General features: G+C 45.6%; 1 protein-coding gene across 1 annotated transcript; it reads left to right on the forward strand.

The window, feature by feature from the left end:
- Nucleotides 1-3,966: 3,966 nt before the first annotated feature.
- Nucleotides 3,967-23,863, forward strand: LOC146188493 (juvenile hormone acid O-methyltransferase-like). The gene is made up of 5 exons (XM_084603796.1): nucleotides 3,967-4,217; nucleotides 10,129-10,359; nucleotides 13,798-14,164; nucleotides 19,091-19,250; nucleotides 23,222-23,863. Exons 2-5 carry the CDS (start codon nucleotides 10,130-10,132, stop codon nucleotides 23,389-23,391), a joined length of 927 nt encoding a protein of 308 aa, XP_084459922.1. The 5' UTR covers nucleotides 3,967-4,217; nucleotide 10,129; the 3' UTR covers nucleotides 23,392-23,863.
- The last annotated feature ends 279 nt before the right edge of the window (nucleotides 23,864-24,142 follow it).

Here is a 24,142-nt window from a genome sequence, read left to right on the forward strand (position 1 = left end):
AATAATAATAATAATAATAATAATAATAATAATAATAATAATAATAATAATAATAATAATAATAATAATAATAATAATAATAATAATAATAATAATTGGTTCCCAGGAATGGAAAGGCGCAGTATCTAGTCACACTAATTTCTGTGGACACCTGAACCGCGCCTAAGAAAAGGGAGGAAGGTGGGAGTGAAAGTGGAAAGAGGAGCCGTAGTGGAGGGCTACGGAGTAATTTCGACCACCTGGGGATCTTTAACGTGCGCTGACGCCGCACAGCACACGGACGCCTCTTCGTTTCGCCTTCATCGAAACGCAGCCGCCGAGGTCAGGTTCGAACCCGGGTACTCCGACACAGTAGTCGGGCGTCAACCCGGTAACTCCGCGATTCTGCTTTCGGAGCTGGAAAACTGCGCTCTCGTTCGAGAAGAAAACCGAACTAGACATTGCACAGAGCGCATGGCTGACTGCGGAGTACGCGCAGCCCCTGCACCCGCTTACGAAGGCTGTAAATAAATATGTTTTATCCTTCTTCTCCTCCTCCAGGCGCCGCCGCACTGCACACAGAGCAAGAGCAGGAAGTGTCGCGGAGGGACATGGGCAAAGACAGCACTTTTGCAGTGGGGCTTCTCATTTTTTCATATTTAGGTTGTTCGGCTGACAAGAGGCTGGTTGGAAATGCCTCTTTTTATCTCTGCTCTCGAAAGCCAGAGATAATGAATAACTGATAGACTATGGTCACTGCGCGCCGCTTCAGCGTTCCAGGTCTTGAAAGACGATCCAAGGACATTTTTTTTTTTCAGACCGCGCGTTTTGGCTGGCTCTGTGACAAAAAGAATAAACACGAACGCGGAATTGCTACTCGAAGGCGAGATGGGCGAGAAGCAAGCAACAAACTGCATCAGGGACCCGAACCGGCACATGTTGTGTTGTTGAGGTTTAGTGTAGGAGGCTCAAAAGTATTCCGAAGGCCCCGATGTCTATCGTTGCTGTTCAGCGAACGAGAGGGCGCAGTCTTCTCATGCAGTACCATTCAAGCGCATGTACATGGCGATAATTGCCCTAGGCGCCGGTTGAGGAGCGCATAAGCTACGAGACGCCGCTTCTCTTTGTGGAAACTCGAAATGAGCCCACTCAAGTCTCCAGGATGACAGACATCCTGGCAACCCCGCAACAAGGTCAACGAAACTAAACGTTGTTGCCACCTGCGACTAACCGCTCGCGTTAAGTAGATGACGACTACGTAAGATGCTAGCTGGAGGCGCCGCAGTTTGGTTTGGTTTGGTAAAACTTTATTTCCCACAGTAGGGGTCCTGGAGGACACTCGGCTAGGCGCCAGGTGTAGAGGGCAGCTCCCACGTCGGCACAAAGAGCCCGAAGCTCTCCGCCGCCGCGTGGGCCTCCTGGAGAGCCCGAAGCTGATCATGTAGTGAAACACTTTGTCCCAACGTTCCTTGTTTTCCTTGTTCTTGGCGTAGGCGTCGCTCGTGCCTTTCTTCGGCGCAGTACGTGTCCACAGTGATGACGCAGGACTTATGTACCACCTCACAATTTGGTTCATGTGGACGGTGGCTAGGGGAGGTTCGCTGCTGCGGTGCTGCTGTCCGAGATTGATGACTTATCGCCCTTTAACGATGAATGGTTTCTTATTGAATAACGTGGCAGTTTTCAAGGTTTTGAAACACTTATGCAGCTATTTGCTTTTTCTGAAAGAGCAACCCGAATGAATGCAGTCAGATTCTATGTAAGAGACGGAACGTATCCTTAAATGAAATGAGGGGAGTCTGACCTTCAAGCACGAATTTCCTGACCAAATAGACTGCAGGTTTTAGATATTAAGGCCAAAGCCTTTAACAGCTCATGAGTGGCGTCGGCAGGGAGTATGCGAGAGATAAGTCCGCGAGATTGTGCTGGTCTCCGCAGGATATTGATGGGGATCTGGTATAGAGTGACCGATAGTTATATTTAGTGATATAAAATTATAGTGATGAGAGAGAGAGAGATTATCTCTCTATGTCTACTCTCTCTCTCTCTAGAGAGAGATTGAGAGCTCTCTCTTATAGAAAGAGAAAGAGATTACTAAAGAGCAAAGGAAGGTCTCTCTTGAGACAAAAGCTCTCTCCTTTTCTCCTCCTATTTCTCTTTCCTCCTTCTCTCTCTCGCTACTTTCTCCCTCACTTTTTAAAGAGAGAAGGTAGAGAGTGAAAGAAAGTGAGTGAGAGGGAGAAAGTGTTTGTCTTTCTCTCTAAAGAGAGAGATTCTCTTCATCTCTCTTTTTCTCTCTCTCAAGAAATCAGGGGTGTTCCAAGGATCGCAGCAGGTCGGGCAAAATGCTTTCGCCTTGCTGCACGTAAGGTAACTTCCTGAAGTTTTTACTTGGCCTCAATTCCAGGTCGCACTTGTCTGATGTTAAGTACTCGCCATGAGTCTGAAAAACTTGATGCCGTATAAACCAGCCTGTATCAAGACGTCAAAACGGGCCATCGGTTTGTGTTTGAAGGGAACCTGGGAAAAATCATCTGGTTACCAGCTGCATATGGGAGCGTCGCCAATAAAGTTGTTAGGTTGCTGAAAGGTTGTTTTCCTATTTCGGTCGTGGTGGCTGCTGTATCAGGCGCGTGCATAAAGTGCGCCTGTTCCAGACATGCTCGCTGAGGTCGGCCCATTATCACTTGGCCAGCTATAAAACTAACGCTTCCGAATAAACCTGGGTTCTTCCTGTTCTGGCTATCGTGCTGTTGTCGCGTCCTTCGCGGCTCGGATACAGCTGCTGGGGAAGCTCCTGCAGTTTGAAGGCTAGAACACCAAAGTAAGCTGGCAGTGAAGAAGCTAGACCGGCGGTTTATTGATCGGGCCACAGCTTGACGAATGCAACCAGTCGCTTCTGTGTACCGGTAGTGTTTATTTTCCCTAGGCAAGTTGGTCGCACTGTGCCTCTGGGTCATATTTGGGGGGAAATAGTGCGTCAAATTGCATGAAGCGTAACGCCACCTTGTTTGAAACCATCCATCTAGTGATGGACAATATATGAAATCCCCATGACCTTCGGAAAAGTTTATATCAGCCTAACAGACACATGTTTAAATGAACTACTAATGGTACTCAAGATTTCGGTAAGGAACAGAAAAATATCTAATTTATCCAAGAACTGTGCCGCATGCCCTGTGGCTACGTTTGATACCCCACGCCCACTTAACTGGCAAGAACAATAGTTAGGAGCAAGATCATGTGATTGCAGCTGTGATACAACCGTAAAAATTGCTTCAGAAAGACAGCCGGTTGATGCCATAGGCTTAGTTGATGATTTGGCGGGTATAAGGGGGCAAAGTACCCAGAACTGTGGCGCAACAAACACAATCAGATGCGATAAGAAACACAACTCACGGGGCAAACATTGTGCGTTGTTTTGAAATACAAAATCAGTCGCGAGTTGGCGTCCTAAGTTTGCACTGGGCAGCTTTTATCTTCAGCATAGCGGCAGACAGCACAGAAAAATGAAAACGGAGCAGCTGCCTGGTCGAGACGGCTTCGTGCGTTGATTGTTAAAACACACGCAAGACTTCAGGTGTAGTGCGGAGTGATAAAAGCGGCCGGATCCCACCGGAGAACAGATAACATATCTAACATTTACGACTTGTTTTCTTTTTGTTAGGAAGCCACTGATTTTGGGAAAAACGTAATACCTGCGATGGATATGCACAGTCGTAGAACTGAGATAAGATTGGGATTATCTGTCGGCAACACCCCTCGAACTCGTGGGAGCTCTACAAAGAGATAGAGACAGAGAGAGATAGCGTAAGCGTCCGGTGCGCTGGCTCAGCAAGAAGTCGGAGCGATGAAGGTGTACCGACCATGAAATGAGTGGGCAAGGAGTTGCCTCGTGCTGGAGAATGACAGCAGATGTCGCCAGGAAAGCGAAGGCACCTCGACATGACAGATAGCTGTAGAGGGAGGACGAGTGTACTCCACGTCGACAGGAGAAGCGTGGCATCCAAACTGGGACACACGCCTGATGCAGATATGGTTGAGCAGTACGTGACAATAGAGCTCTCGGGTGACATCACAGCGCGATAAAAGAGAGAACAACTGCTTACATTAGCACCGCACTTCCCAAGGGGCGCAGAATAGCACCTACGTCGCCGAAACGACAGCCCTCATTACTCGGCCGAACACCACCATAGCTCAGCCAGCTTCAGAGACGTCTACATACACACCGCAGTCACGTGAGAAATGCTTTTTTTTTTTTTTTTTTTTTTGCGAATTGTGTGATGCCTAATGTATCAAGCAGCCTCTGGCTAGGTATAGGCTCCTCGGTTTGCGGCACGTACTCCGAGTGTCCGGGGTGTGGCAGGGCAAACAATCACTGCACTGAGGCCTATATATCTTCCAAGAGAGTTTAACAGTTCATCGTAAGTTTGATTTAGGTTAGTTTTTAACCGGGAGTTAATAATTACTCGCGTAAATCTCACCGCACGCATGGCTACATTAGGTTTAAAATTTGATTACACATTAATGAGAGGCATTAACGGTTAACTTTGCGAGATCATGGCAGTGAAATAAAGGATTAGCTCGGCTAGGTTAGGTTAAGTGCCGCAACAAGCGCGGAGAAGAGAAAGCTGGAGGGATGTGAGAATGGCATTTGTCCTGCAGCGGGTAGTTATGTTCATGTTGATCAAGCGTATTAAGGTTAGGTTAGGTTAGGTTTTAAATAGAGGCGCAACAAACATTACTTTGGAGACTTAAAAGGCTTTCTTGAGCATTTTGTTGTGAATTCCAGCAACGTCATTATTGTTAATTAGTGTTGCTTCTTAGTGTTAAAGAATGTTTATTAGTATTGCCAAATAACGTTATTCATTGTTGATTTGTATCGGTAATCAATAGTAACATGTAGTAATTAGCAATTTTATTCCGTAATACTTAATAATAATTCTAAATGACAGTTAGTGTTCACTGGTAATTATAATTATGGTTATTACCAACAGTAATTAGCGTTACTGGCATTGATATCTGTATCAGTTATTGATATCTTTTGGTGATATAAATTATATCTTGGCTGACCTCTCCTTGACCTTGGAATTTTTGGACTCTGGCACTATTTTCTCGACATCGTACTTCCACGTCCATGCGCCATATGGTGCGGTCACAATATAATAGAGCTATTCAATTTCAGAAATTCGACAATTTTCGTAGGCTATGTCGAGGACTAGGGTATCTTTGCGATTAAGACGTTGTGTAAAGACTCGCGGAATTCGGTGTGGTGTCTTTTCTTCCTTCTCAATTTTGTATTTCAAGATCACATTAACAATGCTTCTCTTGACACTGTGCTATCTTATAAACATATTGTTGTTTACTTCTAACCTGCCCTGGAAAGCTCACGTTGACTAAATCATAAATAACGCCAACCGCATGATTGGGTATCTTCGCAGAAATTTCACTCGTTCATCGAATTCCTTAAAATTATTGCTTTATAAAACACTGGTACGTTCAAAATTAGAATATTATTCGTCTGTTAGGAGCCCCGGCACTGATTCACTTATTTCTGGGAGGTTGTGCAGAACTGTGTCTGTCGTTTCATACTTTCTAACTATAACAGAACAAGTAGTGTTAACTTCCATGAAATCAAGTTTGTCCCTTCCACGAATTCTATCTCAATAGAGTCATTATGCCTTTTTCATAAAATTTATCAAAACTATCTCAAAGACAGATTGCTAACAACACCATCTTACATATCGATACGCATTGATCACGGCCACAAAGTTTGGATCCCCCTTTGTCTCACAAGATGTTTTCATGATTCATTCGTATACCCAGAACTTGTGTCAGCTGGAATCACCTTCCCCATAATAGTGTTAGTATGTCGAATTATAACGCATTTCGCAAAACTATTGTTTCCCTTTGAGTGTTTTTATTCTTCTAACTATGGTGAATATTTGCCTTTTACTCCCTAAAAATCGGTTGCATTGTATACTCGCTGCATTTTGAACATATTGTCTTCTTTATTGGCGGCTATGTCTATGCACGTGTATTTTGTTTTCTTTGCCATTGCTGTGTATTTTGCGCGTTTATGTATCCCCACTCCCCTCTGTAATGCCCTAGGGCCCTGAGGGTAAAATGAATGAATGAATCAATGAATGAATGAATGAATGAATATGGTCCAGTGACCTTTTGGGCGGCATTTCACAACGCTATCAGCGTCGCCCGACAAAAAGTTCCAATGGCAATAACATGTTGGATGGTGCCAGAATGTATTGACAATTTTCAGTACAAGCTATCATTTTTAGATTAATTTTTATAATTTTAATCAATATAATGCAGCACCTATTTAGTCCCTAATGATTCTGAGGTATCGAGCGATTTTCAAGGTGATTTTAAAGAAAATCGAAGATTTTTTTTTTAAGTTGGAATCAAAGTTGTCTCTGGTTTTTTTTTTTTTTTCTATTTTCGAAATTTGTCCTAATTTGATGCGTTGTGGAGAAAACACATGACGGTCTATAGCCCCAGTCTTGCTTGAAGTTCGAAACATAGTCTTTATAATTAAAACAAGGTCTTAGTGACAACAGCTTAATTCTTCGGGGCAGAATTTATGATGAAAATGGACTTTTTTGCAGCGCGTTGCTCCTGGAGCATGTTTGCGATTTTTCAGTAAAATAAGTGAGGCGAGAAAAATGTGAGGAAGAAAAGAGAAAATGGAAATACTCTGCTTCTTAGAGGCAGTCCAAAGCGTCGTCGATACGAGGCTGCGGGTAAACATCTTTACGAGTTATCTTGTTAAGGGCCCAGTAATCCACGCAGAAACGCACAGAACCATCATTTTTCCTGACGAGAACAACTGGAGAGGACCTGGAGCTGCTTGGTGGCCGGATGATGTTTCTCGAGGGACTGTCGGCAACGTGGTCCTCAATGATATAGCGTTTTGAAGAAGAAATGCGATATGGTCGTCGACGAACGATGGTTGAGCTCTCAGTCTCTATGCTGTGGGAGATGACATATCCTTGGCCTAAATCTGAGATACAGCCGCCCAAGTCATTAACAGGTGTGTGTGACGCCTCCCCCATGCATTACAGAGGAGCTGACTTGCGAAAAATCCAAGTATAAGCAAGGGCTCACAAAAGCCCGTGTGTAATCTCGACCTTCGGGTAAGTTTTATCCGCACCAAGGCGCAGGAGCACAGAAAAGGCGGCGCACGCGAGTTAAAGATTTGGACGGCTGTACATACGTCAAAAGAGTCTTTGTGCTTCAACAGGATTTCGAGCAAGGCCGCCGACTGTTCAAAAGTTAGGTTAGTGCTGATGGTTGTGGCGAGTGCACAGGAAGACTTCGGAGAGAGAGAGTATCAGATAGTGGTGAGCCACAGGAAAACGTGGTGAGGGGAACAAGGTCTCCTTCAAGAAGAATACCAACCTTCGCTCATTTTGGTAATAATAACGGCGGGGTAGGAGTGTTTAGTGCTGCGACAACCGTGCAACCATGGTTGAAACAGGAGAGATAGATGACGAGTGCTATGACGGCGGAGGCCCCCGCGGTACTGTCATCGCCGTCAAGTGTGTAATATATAGAGAGAACGATGAGCTGCGTACGCGTCCAGGGCTCAAAACGCAGTGAAGGGCAGCAAGCACACGCATGGCGGAGGAGGAAGAATCGGATTCGAGCTCAGTGTCACAATCTGAATGAGGAGGTCGCAGCTGGATATGAGGGCAGACGACGAAGATAAGTCCCAGCCCAATATCAGTTCTTGAACTCAACGGGATCACTACAAACTCAATATGATGGTTCTGGACGTCGATGAGAACGCCACTCTGCATTGCCGCATCTCAACGAAGAGGGGTACTTTTAGGAGACGATAATACGAGTCGCGATGAAAGACGGACTAAACGGCACCTGTGTCGATAAGGACTTTATCGTGTGCTCTTTCGATACGTATTGTGAGCAATTTAGACGGGCGGTCTGGAGGAATTGCACAGTAAGTGTGTGATCAGCTTTCCCTCCAAAACTGCTTCTGTTAAATTTTCAGGGTAAAAGCAAAGGATTAAGAGAGAGGGCGACGGAAAGGCGAAGGGGAGCAGTGTCGGGTACAACGAGAGGGCCGGGAAACATCTTTTGAACCCGGCGTCGATGAGTGCGGCATCGTAGAAGCGTCAGGCTGGCGCAGGCGGACACTCTCGAATGGAGAATAACCAGGCTGTTCGTTTTGCTGGCGCCTATACTAGGCGGGAAAGTAGCCAGGCTGGCCGATAACTTGGCGGTTGAGAGTTTGGGGTGACGGCCGGCAGCCACATGACCACATACAGGACCAGGACAAAGGGAATGGACTGATGGGGCAGGTGGCTGCAAAGCAATTTCAGCGTAGGTGGGAGAGCGGCAGGTGGTAGTAAATATTGCTGGTGCCACGGCGCAAGCGAAAGCGGCCAGTTCATCCCTGACTACGCTGATCAAATCTGGTGTAGTTGGTGGTTTGGGCTTTTAGAAACTAAGCTTGCTTAACTGAAGAGCTGGTCTCGTTAAATACCACGGATAATTGAGCGCAGGTTACCATAAACGAAGACGCAGTAATTAACGGTGCCTTGCTGGAGGCGGCACGACTGAAGTTCGTCCAGGCGTTGGCAAGTATGTGGTAACGCCTGACACAGTGGAGGGAGTCCTGAGCCAGCAAGGTGTTGAAAGCGACGGTTTCGACGCCCTTAACAATATGACGAACTCCGTCGACTCGGCGGCGAATGGCTAAAACGTCCTCGATATACGATGTGTAGTACTCACCAGGCTGCTACAGAGGGGCGGCGAGCTTCCTCTTAGCCAGCTCAGAACGACCAGACGGCGTTCCGAAAATTTTGGCCAGTCGGGGGTATGTTCCTCGTGATTGGGAGACCACGTTCCCGCGACACCGGTCAAGTAGAGCACGACGTTGAGTAGCTTGTGGGAGTCATTCCGGCGGTTGAACCCACTGACTTTGGTGTAATTGTCAAGTCAGTTTTTTGTAGCCATTGTCGCCGCGAAGGCCGGCAAAGAGCTGGTGATCGCTCTGGTGGTTGGTGCCGGAGGTGCGCGGGTTCAGTTGCCCTCGTCCATTCAGGAGGGCTGTGAGGGCAAGCGAAGGCCGGAATGAACATCCAAGGTGGAAGTACATGGGTTCAAAGCGAGATGCTTTGCTTGGGATACCCAGAGCCCCTCCGCCACTTGGTAGCCACAGCTCAAACAAACGTATATTTATTCTAGGCCATACCGGAGCTATACGCGCGATCTTCAGAACGCCGGTGAATGATGACGGTGAGGGGTATACATATAACAGGTGGAAGAGGTGAAAGTCCATGCAGCACCGCGCTTGCAGTATATATATATATATAGGCAGATAAATGAAGGGGAAATGAGGGTGCTCGTTAAAATACACGCAGGAAAGGAGCCAATAGTCAGCGAGGCCAAGGAAAGCTTTGGGGATTGTACTTTATCTCTTTTTTTTAATTTCTACTTTGCTAATCACATAAATTAGTACTTCAATCTGCTTAGGGGAAAGATAATTAAACAGAAAGCAGAAGGAATAACAACGTGCCGATGGTGGGAACCGAACCCACGACCTCCGAATATCGCATCCCGTGCTCTTCCAACTTAGTTACACCGGCCGCTGTCCCACCTGCTACTTTCTTGGGTATTAATGTTGTCTGTATACGAACCTTGAGAGTGTTCACAAGCGCCATCCTCAACTATAGCGGTGGACGTGGAACGTCCTGTATTACCGCCAGCGTCACGTAGAACGTGATCAAGAGTGAGGGCGAAAGCTGTGCTAGAACTCTCTTACGCTACCTGTGACTTCAAGATTGCCAGAACCGAGACCCCCGTAAGCTACAAGCAGATAAATGAAGGTGAAAATGTGGTAGCGATGACAGTGACGGTGCATTTAGTTGTTAATGATCATACTAGCACTAGTGATGATTATGAGGACTTTAGGGATGAAAATGACGATGCATTTAACGAAAACAGTCCTGTAAAGTGGCTTTCGCCATTTCCGCTTGTCATTTATTTCTGTAATCAATCTTTGCAATTTCATATCACGTGAAGGATGTCAGATACTTCTCTTTATGTCTCGCTGATATTCACACTGTTAAAACGGTAAATACTGGCTCAATTTTTCTCCCCTCTCGCCAGGATGAGCTCCTCCAAGTGTGAGAAAGGCGCCGCGGTTAATGGGTACCGCAGCGACACCTACGGCGTAGCAAAGTGTGTGGAGCTGTACGATGCCGCTGTAGCTCCGGTCGCCCCCGCCATTGCAGCCCTCTTGGACTCCTTCCAGTCAGCCTTCCTCGGTGAACCGGCGGAAGAGGAAAGTGGCGCCAGGCACCGGCGCCAGTTCATCGATGTTGGATGCGGTAGCGGCAGGTACCGAGACGTGTTCACTATACATTTTAAGCGCTTTTCTCCGCGTATAATAAGAGGGCGCTCTTCTTTTATCAGGCCATTTTACATTTCTCCAAATCATTTAGAAGCATGCAGATAGATGATGGCATCACTTAGGTCTTTTTTACTTCATCCCCGCAAACAATACAAGAAGATAAGACAGCACCACACGGCCGAACGCGGACCTAATTTTAACTTTTAGTTATATTGCGGCTGAAAGTATTACAGTTGCGCAGTTGAAACCAAGCACTGAAGTACTGCTATCCTGATGAGCCTTACTGAGGTCACCCGCTAGAAGCGGCATTATTTCCGCAGCGATTGACTCAAGCCAGGCTCACACTAGCGGGAAACTTCCCGCAGCGGCGCAACGTTCATGGCGCCGCAGCGTCGCAGCTCCTCGGAAGGACGCTCACACTACGCCCGTTTTCCCGCTGCGTTTGTCGTGGAATGTAGAGGAGGCGAAGGCGAGCGGAGCGAGAAAGAGTAGTCACGTGACAAGAGCGAAGGGAAAGCGCGCGCTTTTCTCGTGCACAAGTGAGCGGGTTACTCAAGCGACACCAGCGATGCTCCCATCGCCCGCGCAGCCGCCGCCGGGAGTCATGTTGTTGTTGTTGTTACGAACTTTATTTTTCCACCGATGTAGGAGGCCCCCTACTCCCCGCCCCCGGCACGCAGGCCTATGGGACGGAGGCCGGGGCCTCCGCGACTAAAGACAGGCGAAGTGACAGTGTTTCTTCGCGGCTTCAGCCGCCAGGCGGACAGCTTGCTGCTGGTTGGCGGGGGACTCGCTCCGCAGTAGCAGTTCCCAGGCTTCTCTACTGTTTATGTTTTCCTTGGCGCCAGGGGAATCAAGGCATTGCCAGATTATGTGATCAAGAGTACCCCTTTCTCCGCAGGTTTCGCATCTATCGTCCGCCTTTTCCTCCACTTGCGTGTGGAAAAGCCAGACGGGACTTGGGAAATTCCCAGCTTGCAGGCGCCGCCAAGCGACGGCCTCCTTGTTAGTTAGCGTTCGGTCCGGTGGTGGCAGGGACCTTCTGCTAAGTCTGTAGTGTTCTAAAATTTCCTTATAAGTTTGCAGCCTCTCGTCCATCCCATCGCAATCAGGCGGCTCTACGGCTGCCCGGAAGTAGAGAGCTCGGGCTAGCTCGTGCGCCGCCTCGTTGCCGGGGACGGACTCGTGCGCGGGGGTCCAAATAATTCGAATCTTTCTTTCAAGTTTTCTTTTCTCTAAAATTTTGGCTGCCTCCGTCGAGACCCTCCCTTTGAACTTGGACTGACGTCACGGTCTGCGCTCCGCTCCGATTAGCTACTCCGTTCTGCGGGACGGGAAAAATAGCTCCTGACCCCATCGCTCCGCGGAACGTCAAACAAGTCAGCCTGCGGGGAAAAAAAAAAAAAAAAAAAAAAAAACGGTTTCTGCGGGAAGCGGCGCGCGGAGAACTTCCAGCGTTGCGCGTTTTCCCGCTAGTGTGAGCGTGCCTTAACATCACGCCGTTCATCATGGTAGCGTAGAAATTAGCGAGGCTTCGTAAGCTTTCGCCGAAAGAACACACGCAGGACAGGGTAAGAGACTAGCATGCCCTCTCTTGAGTGTTCTTTTTTTTTGTGTGTGTAACTTTACCATGCCTGAGGTAAACAGAGAAACTTACGAGTTTTTAATGCAGCCCGCAATTGACGCCATGGCCATTAGGCAGTACTTTCCTTTGTGGAAACGATGAACGTTAACCAACTAGCCCAGCTTACCGCTCTACTAAGGACGGATCTATCTGCTTGTTTTTTCCTCACATGCGTGGTCGTCACTTCTGCACATGCGGCGGTGGGTGCGCGTTTATTACTTATTTATTTAGAGTATATTGCAGACACTGAAATAGACCTTAGCAGGAGAAGAAAATGCATAAAGGTATACAAGCAGTGACATAGCAGAAAAATGAATACAATTACATGCGCATAACAAGCAACAACAAAAGAAAATAATTCAGCAACTACCAATAAGCAATATTTTGAGTTTTTTTTTTAATACGTCAGGAGACAGTTCGTTCCAGTCATTTATTGTGCATGGAAAAAATGAGTACTTGAAAGCATTGCTTCTAGCACTGTACGATGTTAGTAATTCTGCGTGGCGATGTCTTATTGTTAGTCTTGCAGTGTTGTGCTTAATAAATGAATTGGGGCACATTGAAAGTCAGCTATTTTCGAGTAAGTAGCGAAGTTTAATCTTTGAACGTTCCTCGCGATTTCAGTGACTGTGTGCTGTATTATGTGACTGGTAGGAGAATCAATAGAACGGTGTTATGATAAAGCGAACGCACTTTCGCTGAATCACCTCTATTGCCACAATATAGTACGATATCCTCTATCTTTCCATTACTTCATAATCGCGCGAGCCAATGACAGTAGCACCTTGTTACGAGGAGCCAGTCGACAGGGCGCTGCAGCGTCCTTTTCCTCGTACAGAGCATATATATATCCCAGATGAAAGTGAACACTTGGTAGGCTTTCCTCAGGCGAATCCATTCCAAGTTCAAGTTCAAGTCAACCCATTCCAGCTGGAAAAGCAAGTTTCCAGTTGAATTTCCCGCTGGATTTGCGTTTTCCAGCTGGACCTTGGCTGAAAGTGTATATTTTCCGGCTGAAAACCGGATTATTCTAGCTGGACATGATAACCGGTTTCATAATCCAGCTGAAATTGGATGTCATTCCGGCTGGAATTGATTTTTTTTTCTAGCTAGAAAAGCGTGGTTTTCAGCTGGAACATTTGGGTACACGGTTTCATATACCAGCTGGAAATGAGCCTTTTTTTACATGACTGTTAAAAACTTTATGCTGTTTAATATCAAACCATATTGCTAGCCTTGTGCATTACTTGAACATCGTTATGGCGTTGTCAACACTCGATGGTACCATACAAATGGTGGCGAGTGAGACGGCCGGAATAAAGATTTCAATATAACATCTTCCTATTTGTTCTCATTCGTCACTTAATTTATGTAAGTTCCATATAATGTGTTATATGTTCCTTCTTTTGTATTTGTGTGTGTAAATCTTCTTGCATGTGTATTTTTATTCTTCCTTTTGCTACAGCACCAACACCATGGAGTTGTTCCTGCGCACTTTAAAAATAAACGTTGATTGATTGATTGATTGATTGATTGATTGATTGATTGATTGATTGATTGATTGATTGATTGAATCATTGATTGATTATTACTATTGCGAGCAGACGTCATGCAGACGATTTGGAGCGGACATCTAATTTTTGGGTCCCTATTTTATCATTTGTAATGATGCGTAAGGCATTAGTGTATACGTACTACTTCTTTCCTGTGTTTCGTCCTGTGAGCGGTTTTCATTTGTAGTTTATAGACAGTTTTTATACGCGTGAGACACGTTTTGATTTAAAACCTGCCTCCCACGCAGCTTCACACTGAAGCACCTGATTCCTCGACTGCCCCCCTGGTGTGAAAAGCTCGTGGCCGTCGACAACTCGCCGTCGATGCTCAAGTTTGCCCGCGAGAACCGCTCGCATCCGAAGATCCAGTACCGCGAACTCGACATGCTCGCCGACCAAGACGTGGCCGAGTTCGTGCAAACCGAAGGCCGCTTCCAGAGGGTCTACTCCTTCCTGGCCCTGCACTGGATCGCCGACCACCGGCACGCCCTGCGGAACATCGAGGCCCTCACCGCTCCTGGGGGAGAGTGCTTCCTCGCCTTCTCCAACAACCTGGGCGTGTTCGACGTCTTCACCGCCATGCTGAACTCGGCCCGATGGAGCAAGTACTCGGACGTGAGTTTCTGCACAAAGGGGGAACGTGATCAAAGAGCAGCTAACACACAGTCGATAAACACGAGATCGTAAATGTGAAAAATATTTTTCGTCCTCTCGTAACAGCGTATTTTCCTGCTCCATTGACGAATCGTCTATTGAAACGACAGACTGGTTTTATTTTACTGTTATGGGTCCCTACTTGTGGAATTCTGACCGGTAGTGCATGACTTCGTTTTGTTACTGGAAGGTTACGAACTATTCCCCAAATGTTTACGGGACAAGAAATTTTGTGCTGTGATTTTTGTTGGGAATGGAATCGGTTCTACTAATATTGTTTTATAATAATAATAATAATAATAATACTAATAATAATAATAATTATAATAATAATAATAATAATAATAATAATAATAATAATAATAATAATAATAATAATAATAATAATAATAATAATAATAATAATAATAATAATAGTTTAAATTGACACAACACATTCACAAACATACAAAATCGGGCCTGTCAGAGCCAATAGGAGGCTTGAACCACTATGTCCGGCATCAATGGCGAGCGTACAGTGATTATTATACGAATACGAACATATATATTGTGAATACACGCTTTCCATTAGTTTCTGTTAAGGTTTCCCATCACGTTAGTATAGTATTCACATTGTTTGCACATGATGCTCATGATATCGTGTGAAGTCTGAATTAAATTGCTTTTATATGTGTCATCCGTATAATCTCCATATGTAACATATGGTCATTCATCTTTGCGTTCTTGAAAAAGCTTGAATAACTAGCAGGAAATGACACGATGCACAGGTGCGCAAACTATCATCTGAAATTTTATTGCGGTATACATATTTCTATAAACGTTAGACGTCAGAAGAAGAAAAAAAGACAATTCCTCAAAACTCAATCACAGTCAGTAATCCTGCAATCATATCTACCAGCGCTGCGGGTTTCTTTTGTCGCGACACATAATTTATCACTTTTACTTTTCCGAAAATTCCTCTTCTTGTCTGGAAACCGTCACTGTTAGGTCTTCAAGCCTGGCCCTTCCATTCCAAATTCCACACTGTAAGGTTATAGTGCCTAGAATATACAGTATATTCTAGGCACTATAGTAAGGCCTTCCACAGCTCCCTGGTTAGCCTCTCCTTGGATTTTAGCAGAACTGCAATTTGATGGAAATGGGGCGTGCAGTCCTTGCATCTATCACATGCGATTTACAGGTGCATTTATTAGGCCGCAGTGGCGCTTATGTTCTCTCAGCCTTTTGTAAAGACATCGGCCCGTCTGCCCCATGTACGCCTGATCACACGAGAGTGGCATGTTAAACTATTGCTTCGTAGCCTTCGACGAATAATATTATGTGCCTAACGCCACAAGACACCTCTAAAGTGGGCCTGTGCTCGTCATCTACTTTCGCGCACATTGCTTTTAACTTTCTTGGTGCGGAAAAGACTGCTTGCACTGCATGACTTTCAGCTTACCTTCTCCACTTTGTTGCATGAATGTGCGGGCGTACTACAGGCCCCCCTTTTTTCTTTCTTTCGCTTTTTTTTTTTGCTCACTTGTTCGGACTAATCTTTTCAGCACTTTTTCAGCAGCATAGACAAGCATGAATGATCAGTTAAATAAAAGCGAAAATGATCTGCCGGGACAAAGGAAACCCGTAGTATCGGGGGATATAATAGAACAATTGTAGACAGTGAGTGATTTTTGGGAATTATGCTTTTTTTTACGTCCAAAGCTTGCACAACAATTAAAGTTTAGTTGATAGTTTACCTGTGTTTCATGTCGTTTCTTGTTAGTTGCCCAAGTTTTTGTAAACGCACAAAGTTGAATGGCCACGTGAACAATCAACTAGCGCAGCTTTAAATTCTCCTAACGTAACATATGGTTTCCAAATGAGCAGTATGAAAAAAAGTGAAATTATGGGAATCGCTGCACCGAACACTTCGCAACGACTTCGGGGAGGATGGGGAGAGGAGAGCGCAGGCTAGCTGTCTCTTTTGAGCGACTGCCCTGGAAATCGTTGCTGGATTAAAGAATAAAATAGGGTCAGGAGAAATGTGAAGAAACGGGCCACACAACCAGGCGTGCCTGGTTTATAGAAGAGATGGTGTTCAAAGAATAGAGAGACGGTGATAAGGCCGAGTATCAAGAAATGAAGGCAGCTGCATGCAAAAGGCTGTAAGCAACTTTCACTGAGTACCGTCAAGCTACCGCAAGAAAAAAAATTTGCTGGGGTTTAGCTTTAGTTCAATCTTCTTGTTCTTCTTGTTCTTCTTGTTCTTCTTCTTCTTCTTCTTCTTCTTCTTCTTCTTCTTCTTCTTCTTCTTCTTCTTCTTCTTCTTCTTCTTCTTCTTCTTCTTCTTCTTCTTCTGCGACGCGGCGTGGCTACCGGCCAGGTTTACGCGATGAGCGTAGTATTGCTTACACAATAAAAAAGGTAAGGCGAGGGAGAGATCGCATAGCAGTGTATTTATTTACGGATAGTTTATTCCGGCCGGCCGATGAGTGTCAGATTCTTAGACTTATTGTTTAATTCACACACTTGTTTGTTCGAACTGCCGCTGGACGTTACAAAAAGGTGGGAATAAAAATGCCCAAAAATGCAGGTCAGTGAAATTTATTTCGCACAGCGCAGACAGGTACTAGCAAAATGTGACTGTCGAGCGTATGATGTGAACACTTATCGCCGATATTCCACTTGGCGCAGGACGTTTGGACTTGTCCTGTTATCATATGCCGATTCGTCTGCGCTCGAGCGAAGGCATTGTCACTGAAGTGCCCGCCTGCTTTAGAATTTTGCTCTTTCTGATCCGCACAACACCGCTCCAGCATTGTCGACAAGTGAGATCGGGGCGTTACGACGTGAAAGCGTTGCTGTACAAGAGTTCTTTGTATGTACATGTGCATTGTGCAAGGGTGAGTATATACCTCCGAGCGGTAGTGATTCGCGATACAAAAAGAATGTGTATAAAAGGCCGATCGGCATTTGTGGCGTGAAACTTTAGAATGGGTGATTGCAACAATAAAGTGACCTGTGGAGGTTTAAAAAAAGTTATCTCGCAGACGTTCACACCGATAGATGAGGGACAGAGACGAGAAGAGCGCACTACCGAACAATCACGATGAAGAAATAGCGCCAAGAGAACACGAATATGAACAGAAACGACGAGGACAAGCGGCAAATAACGAAACCCGAAAAAGCATTCAGTCCTCAACTGATGACACCACCGAAATAAAAAAGAAAAAAAAATATTATCTAAGCCTTCAAAATCAGGAGTGCTAGAACACAAAATTGCGTCAGCGCATCGTCAGTAGACCTCGAAGTTTGTGAAAAGAATGGTTGCATGGGGTCATTGGCCAGGTTATAGATAGGAAAGTGATGGTAGTTTTTGGCATGCAAAGTGATAGTTTTATCTGTTCTTTACTTCATTTTTCATGTTATTCTTTTCTCTATAAAAAAGTGCCAATTCCTTCGAAATAAATCAGTTGAAAGTACGCGCTTCGTCTGTCTGTTTTCACGTTATTCTCTACCATAAAGTGCGATTTCTTCAGTATCAAACACGGCTAATCCCGCTCTTGCCTTTCTAGTCACTTATTACCGTCAATTCTAGCAGAGCCATAATGCTACAAAAAAAAAAAAAAAAAAAATTGGAGGACGCTTAAGCTTCGCCTTGAAGAGTGGAACACGATAGCGTTATTGCACCTCGTCGAAAGAACTTGTTAAACGCAAGGGTATTGGGGCATCCTCGCACCGGTACCCGCGCGGCCCGAAGGGGAGAAGCGGGTGAGCGAAGATAGTGATCTAAAGAAAGGAAAGACGCTTGATTCTACAACCTGTGAGAGTGCACGGCGAAACGTCAGGGGCGAGTGGCGCGCCACGTGTCGGGGCAGCGCCGCACATTGCGAGGAGGGGTTCTTCTGTGTTTATTTATGAAGTGCATGCCGGGATTTATCGCTCACTGCTAACGACGCCGACGACACCGGCTTTTCTGCGACACGAGCTCCTTAACGCTACCGCGTTAAAAAAAATGGTTAAAAGGATGACAAACGAACGCTATCCTTCGTAGCCATGGCTTCGCGCTTGAGTGTTAGCTAATTGGTGAGGATCATTCTGCGGTGCAAGTTTTGGCTCTCATCTTAATTTCGGGTAGCTTTTCTCGCACAAAATGGCTAAAGTCACGATGTGTGCTCGACTCAAGTCGGTGGCAAGGAGGTGCGTGTCCCACGTCGGCCCGGGTGCGACTCAAACTTCAGTGACGCGCAATGCACATATTCACAGACAACTTTCTGTGGCTACGCAGCCAAAGCTACAGAGCCGAAACGCACCGCTTCACTACGCAGCAAAAAATAGTCCCTTCAGTAATTTCGCGGATCGGGCTTTGGAATATTATGCAATCGCAGAATTATTCACGTCATTATTGCATCAAGCTTATACGACAACACAAGCCAGTACGACGTTAGTGCAGATAATTAAAACATCAGTACAACAGAGCGTGTAAATGTCGATGGCTGCGCCATCTGTCGAGAATCCTGTGAAGCGTACGCGGGCTGCATCTGCTGCGTCTACCCGCTGGTTTCTGAACACTTTCGCAATGCACTTGTTTCGACGACGTGCGTGGTATGGGATGTTCAATTCCCACGAGTTTACGTTCATTTAGGACTTAAATCTTGTAAATAAACACAATTCTGTGCCGTAGACAGCTCGAAAGCTATTGTTTCAAGCAACGGCTGAGCGGAAACCGAAACCGTAACTAAGGTCAGACATGCCACATCTACTTGGTGTCGCAGCACCAAGATGAATGCCCCGCCTCCCTAGCCATGGCTGCATAGCCACTGAAAGTTGTCGCGAGTACACCGTGCACAACATTTGTAGTGCGCACTTGCACTGTTTAAGCGCGCACTGCTTAAATTTACTCAACAGGTCCTCCTGCGCGTTCTTCCGGAGACAAGAGACATGCACGACATCGGCTCGTTGCGCGCTCATCTGGTGAACGTTGTGCGAGCGACAAACCTGCTGCCTCTGGCTTGCGAAGTCTTCCGCCTCACTGGGGACTTGGGACTGGACAAGGATACCGCTCTTGGCAAGTATTCCCCTCTGCTGTCTTTACATGGTGCTCTCCCTCTCCACGTCGAACTTTTAGCGTAATCAACATCCGGCAACGTTTCCGGTAACATGAAGGCCTTAGATACACGGCCATGTGACCAGTTATGTATCACTATGTTCCCCCTGTGTAACCAACCAGCCAGGTGACTGGGCCTGTTGGTATCGTTGTAGTATATACGATTTTACAAAGGGGGGAAGGGCGCTGCCATATTGGGGCGCTGGACTGCTCCTGTAGCGCAGGAAAGAGTTGACGACTGCCCCCTGCCGGCCTTAGACATTCTCAACAAATCAGGAAGTGAGATTGAAAAGAATGGATGTCGCTTAGTTTTGGCAGCTTGAGACATTTTGTGAATGCAGCAGTATTTTTGTTACAGGTTAGTTTACTATGTGAATCGATAAGGCATTTTTTACTTATTATTGAGGCGCTATAGTGTGTTATCACACTAGGTCGAAGGCGCCCGTTCGGTTATTTATTTATTTAATAAGTACATAAATAAATAAATAACCGAACGGGCGCCTTCGACCTAGTAATGCTGGTATGGTAATGCTGTGAATATGCCTTTTATTAGCAGCTTCATTTTGGATTTAAATATCGGTCAATTATCTTCATCTTAAAGACAAGGACAAGTATCAGTGAAAAACGGTACTAAGTAAGGTTTTAATTAAGCGCGGAATAATCATCTCCATCATAAAAAGTGATTTCCCTTTTGCTTTTCTATATGATATATATTTTGTTGATAATGAGTAGGGTGAATTACAGCAGATCACTAAGGCAGAAAAAAAGTTAGTTCAGAAAGGTTATCAGGGCGTCTAGTGTGGAGCAGGCTGGAACACTATTGCGCCGGGGGGGGGGGGGGGGGGGGGGGTTAAGGAGGAGGAGATTACCTGCGATAAGCCAAACGTGAGACACCTGTTGAAAAATTTGCTTTCTGCATTATTTTCAAAATTTTACTGCCATGTAACCCCAATATAATTGGAAAGTTAAAATCACCAAACACAACGATTGGTGTATTAGGAAGATATTGTGTTAGAGCGCAAATTAAGAGTCATGGTGGAAACGTGACAATACTTGAATCAGCATCGGGAGGATGATAAAACACTCCTCGGATTAAATGCGGGCGGGGCATGTTAGTAAAAAAGAATAGAAATTTCAGTGGAAAGAATCATCTGCCATCGATGTAACTTCAGGAGTTGCCCAAGTCTCTGCTATTGGAGTCCCGATTCTTTTTACTTTACGTAAACGACCATCCGTGCGAGATCATATCACAGAGCCGCCTCTATGCCGGTTATTGTGTCTTGTATTGTCCCATTAACAGCCATCAGGACCCCAATTAGGCCCTATACTGACTCGTTTTCAAAGTTTTGTGCTTGGCGCTAAAATTCGAACATGAGTTAAACTCCCAGAAAACTGTTGTCCTCCGTTTTATTAACAAAACATATCCTTCAATCTTCGATTACTGATTGAACGGGTCATTATACCAAATAGAGTTTCTAATTTCAAGTATATCTTGGAGTAACTATGTATTACGAATAGCATTTCATGGTCTGAATTTATTGACAATCAATCCGTGGCAACGCCCCCTAACCCCCCCCCCCCCCCACACACACACACACACAAAACAAAAAGCCAAGGTATCTACGTCGTACCTTGTCTCAGGCCCCGATGGAAACTAAGCTTTTTATGTACTATAAATCTGTAGTCTGCCCCCTTCTTGAATTTGCGTTCGAGGTCTAGGGTTTGTGGTTTCTACTTGGGCATAGGCCACCAACCATCGCGGGTTCGAGCGTCGCGCGAGCCGAAGCCCCGATCAGCCGTCACCACGCGCACACTGAAACACCGCAGCGCGCACTCAACCTCCACCGGGAGGAGAGCACTTCGCTGCAAGGACACAAGCCTCCAAATTCACAAAGGAGACGTTAATTGAAACGCCATCCTCCAGCGGCACACACACACACATACACGCACACACATACACATATATACAAAACGCACATACACACACATAGTCACCGTGTCCCGGGAGCGCGCGAGGAGCAAGGCTCCCCTGCACGCACGCAGTGACACTAAGTGCGCGCCGCAAGCACGCAAGGGCGTGCTGTGATCTCTCTCTCGCAGTGACCAAAGGGTTTCTTTGAGAGAGAGTGGGCAACCACCGCAAGGTACGCCTGTCGCGGATCGTTGGATCACGATTGACAGGCTCGAGCTTCGCTCTCAGGTAAGACCCGGAGCAGACGAACTCGAGTACACACTGGTCTGCGCGGACAAAGGCCGGCAGACAAGAACAGTTGCGTACGCACCTTGCGATGTCTCGGAGGGGTCTCTCTCTGAGCTCCGCTCGGACAGTCGCGCGAGCGCGGCTGTCGAAGCGGTGCCGTGTTCCCGCCAAAAGGCGCCAATGAGAACAGCCACTGGGACGCCAGGGCGGAGCTGTGGCCCGAACGACAGTGACAAGTCGTCCGAGCCCCTCTCCGCCGCCTCAGGCGGGAGAAAGGGAACGAGGAGAACAACTGGGAAGCGGGCGGCTGCCGCGCAAAGGGCAGCCGCAGCAAGCCCGAATCCCACAAGTTTGAACCCTGCAACCGAAATCAGGAAACTCGCCGTGTAGAGGCAAAACAGTTCCTTTCATCTCTAAGCGATATGACTAACCTTTTCTTTCTTCCGCACTTTTATCAATAATTATAACCCTTCTCCCAACCCATCGGCGCACTGATGCTTTAGAGTTCTTAAAATGCTATAATAATTCTGAATATTGTTTCTCGCAAAACACTTACTTAACAACGGCTGCTTGGGCGTGTTGGTTATCCATTAGTGAAAAAACAGAGCAACAACAACGAGACACGAGTCTCTCGTGTGTCTCGTTGTTGTTGCTCTGTTTTTTCACTAACTTACTTAACGTTCGACCAACCAGCCAACCTCACCAAAAAAGTATACAATCCAATAAATATTGTACAATACGCATGGGCTAATTCAAACAGCTTTTTTTTTTTTATCCTCTAACAATAGCATATTGGAACTGGCTTCCTGGCAGCACCTGAGAGCTTCCACTGAAACAATTTTTTGACTGCCCCAAAGCCAATTAGTGCACTGTATCTCTGTGTGCGTGTTCGATGCTGCGCATGTGTGTGGCATTTGCTAGTTTTTTTTTTTTTCTTAACTGCTGCCTTCTAGGTGACTTGCGTTTCATACTATTTATGCCGTTAGTGCACATTCCTAATTTAGCCCAATAAGGGCCGCAGTAGGGGTAAATAAACATAAATAGAATCTTTCTGTGGATTGCTTTTATTTCGTTAAGTGCAGGCATTAGGTCTCCTGTACTTCCATTGGATGCACGGAACGAAAATTAAACTAACAATAGAACAACTTCGGCGAAGTCAAATAAATGTCAATAAGTGACAAATATGTCATTGTCAAATAAAATACCAATAAGCGAAATGAAATGCCCAAAGCCGCTCTTGTAAGTTGAGAAGCTATATCATTCTAAAAAAAAAAATTCTTCAAATATAATGTACTCGTGACTGAGAGTATTTTTTGTTTGAGCGTATAGTGTATCGAAAAAAAAAAAAGTAATCGCAAATGGTTCCCATTTTTCCCAACCTTCCAAATTACGTTTTAAAGGCGAACAACGTATGTTTCAGTCTAAAGTTTCAGTAAACGCACTAGTTACTTGATCATGGTACATGCTCGGAAGAGTGGATTCGTCATTATGGAAACGCAGCGCTTTGAAGACACAAAGAGGACGGTACGGGCGCTAACTTAGCTTCGATTAACGCACGTACTATCCACCCTTTTGAAAGCGTCGCATTTCCATAATGAGTATAGTTACTCCAATATTGCGGCAAAAAAAAAATAAAAAAAAGAAATGGTGTCTGCAGACATCTCTTTTTTAAAAAGCCTGCCTACGGCACCCAGAAAAGTAGTCTACATGCTCTTGCGTCATCTCATTACAGACTTCTACTGCATCTTGAACCCAGTCTACCCGCTGCTGAACGATGACGAAAGGGCGGAGCTGCGGTCATTCACCAAGGACGTCATGCAGGATTTCACGAAACGGCGCACCGGAATACCGATCAGAGAACACAACACTCTCGTAATTCACGCATTCAAACCGCGGGAATAAGAGGACCTCTGTGATAAAAAAAGAAAAGAAAATGCATCACTGCTTATTTTTACTGTCACCACGCAGCCATCGCGTAAAAGTCCAAAGCACTTATCTGTAACTGCCTTTCCCAGTAGCGGCACATCTTAGCGGCTAAATGAGCAGAATGGGGCGGTATATCCAATCTCGCCGCGGAGGCTGCATTTCGCAAGAGTTGGAACACTGCTGCGGTTAATATTTCAGACACGTGCGACAACAGTGAGCTTTTTTTTTTTTTGTTGTTGTCTTTTTGTAAAAAAATACAGTCGCTTCGTTACCCTGAGGATCCGTCGAAAGAAGAAACGCTTGTTTCCCTTTCGAACGTCTTTGGAACTCGGGGGTCTGCTTTATCTCTCCGCATATTATCGATCCTTTTTTCTTGCCCACCCTCACCTCCTAACCCCTCTTCCTCGAATAAATATTTCTAACTACTACTACTACTACTACTACTACTTTCTTGCTCGTCTTTCTTTCTGTTTTGCGGGGATAACGCTGAAGTACTTAATCGATGGTAATCTGCGAAAAAAAACGGCTAATTCTCCTCCCAAGTAATGTGAATAAAGAAGAAAGATAATTACCGTTAAATTTGAATAGAATCAAAATCTCAAAAGAGCATTGCTATATAGATGTGGAGCTCGGGTGCTGCTCGACACATTTTCGGCCAAGATGGCGCCTTTTCCAGCCAGGACAGGACTTTTGCTAAGTGAAGGAGATCGGTGAAGGTGGGCTGCAG

Source organism: Amblyomma maculatum, chromosome 5 (assembly GCF_055883805.1).
Source record: "Amblyomma maculatum isolate TAMU_Amacu chromosome 5, ASM5588380v1, whole genome shotgun sequence".
In the NCBI taxonomy this organism is placed as follows: Eukaryota; Metazoa; Arthropoda; class Arachnida; order Ixodida; family Ixodidae; genus Amblyomma; species Amblyomma maculatum.

Coding starts and splice junctions, on each gene's coding strand:
- LOC146188493 (XM_084603796.1), top strand. CDS start 10,130: ATGAGCTCCTCCAAGTGTGAGAAAGGCGCCGCGGTTAATGGGTACCGC. Junction 10,360..13,797: donor GTTGGATGCGGTAGCGGCAG/GTACCGAGACGT, acceptor CCTCCCACGCAG/CTTCACACTGAAGCACCTGA. Junction 14,165..19,090: donor GATGGAGCAAGTACTCGGAC/GTGAGTTTCTGC, acceptor TTTACTCAACAG/GTCCTCCTGCGCGTTCTTCC.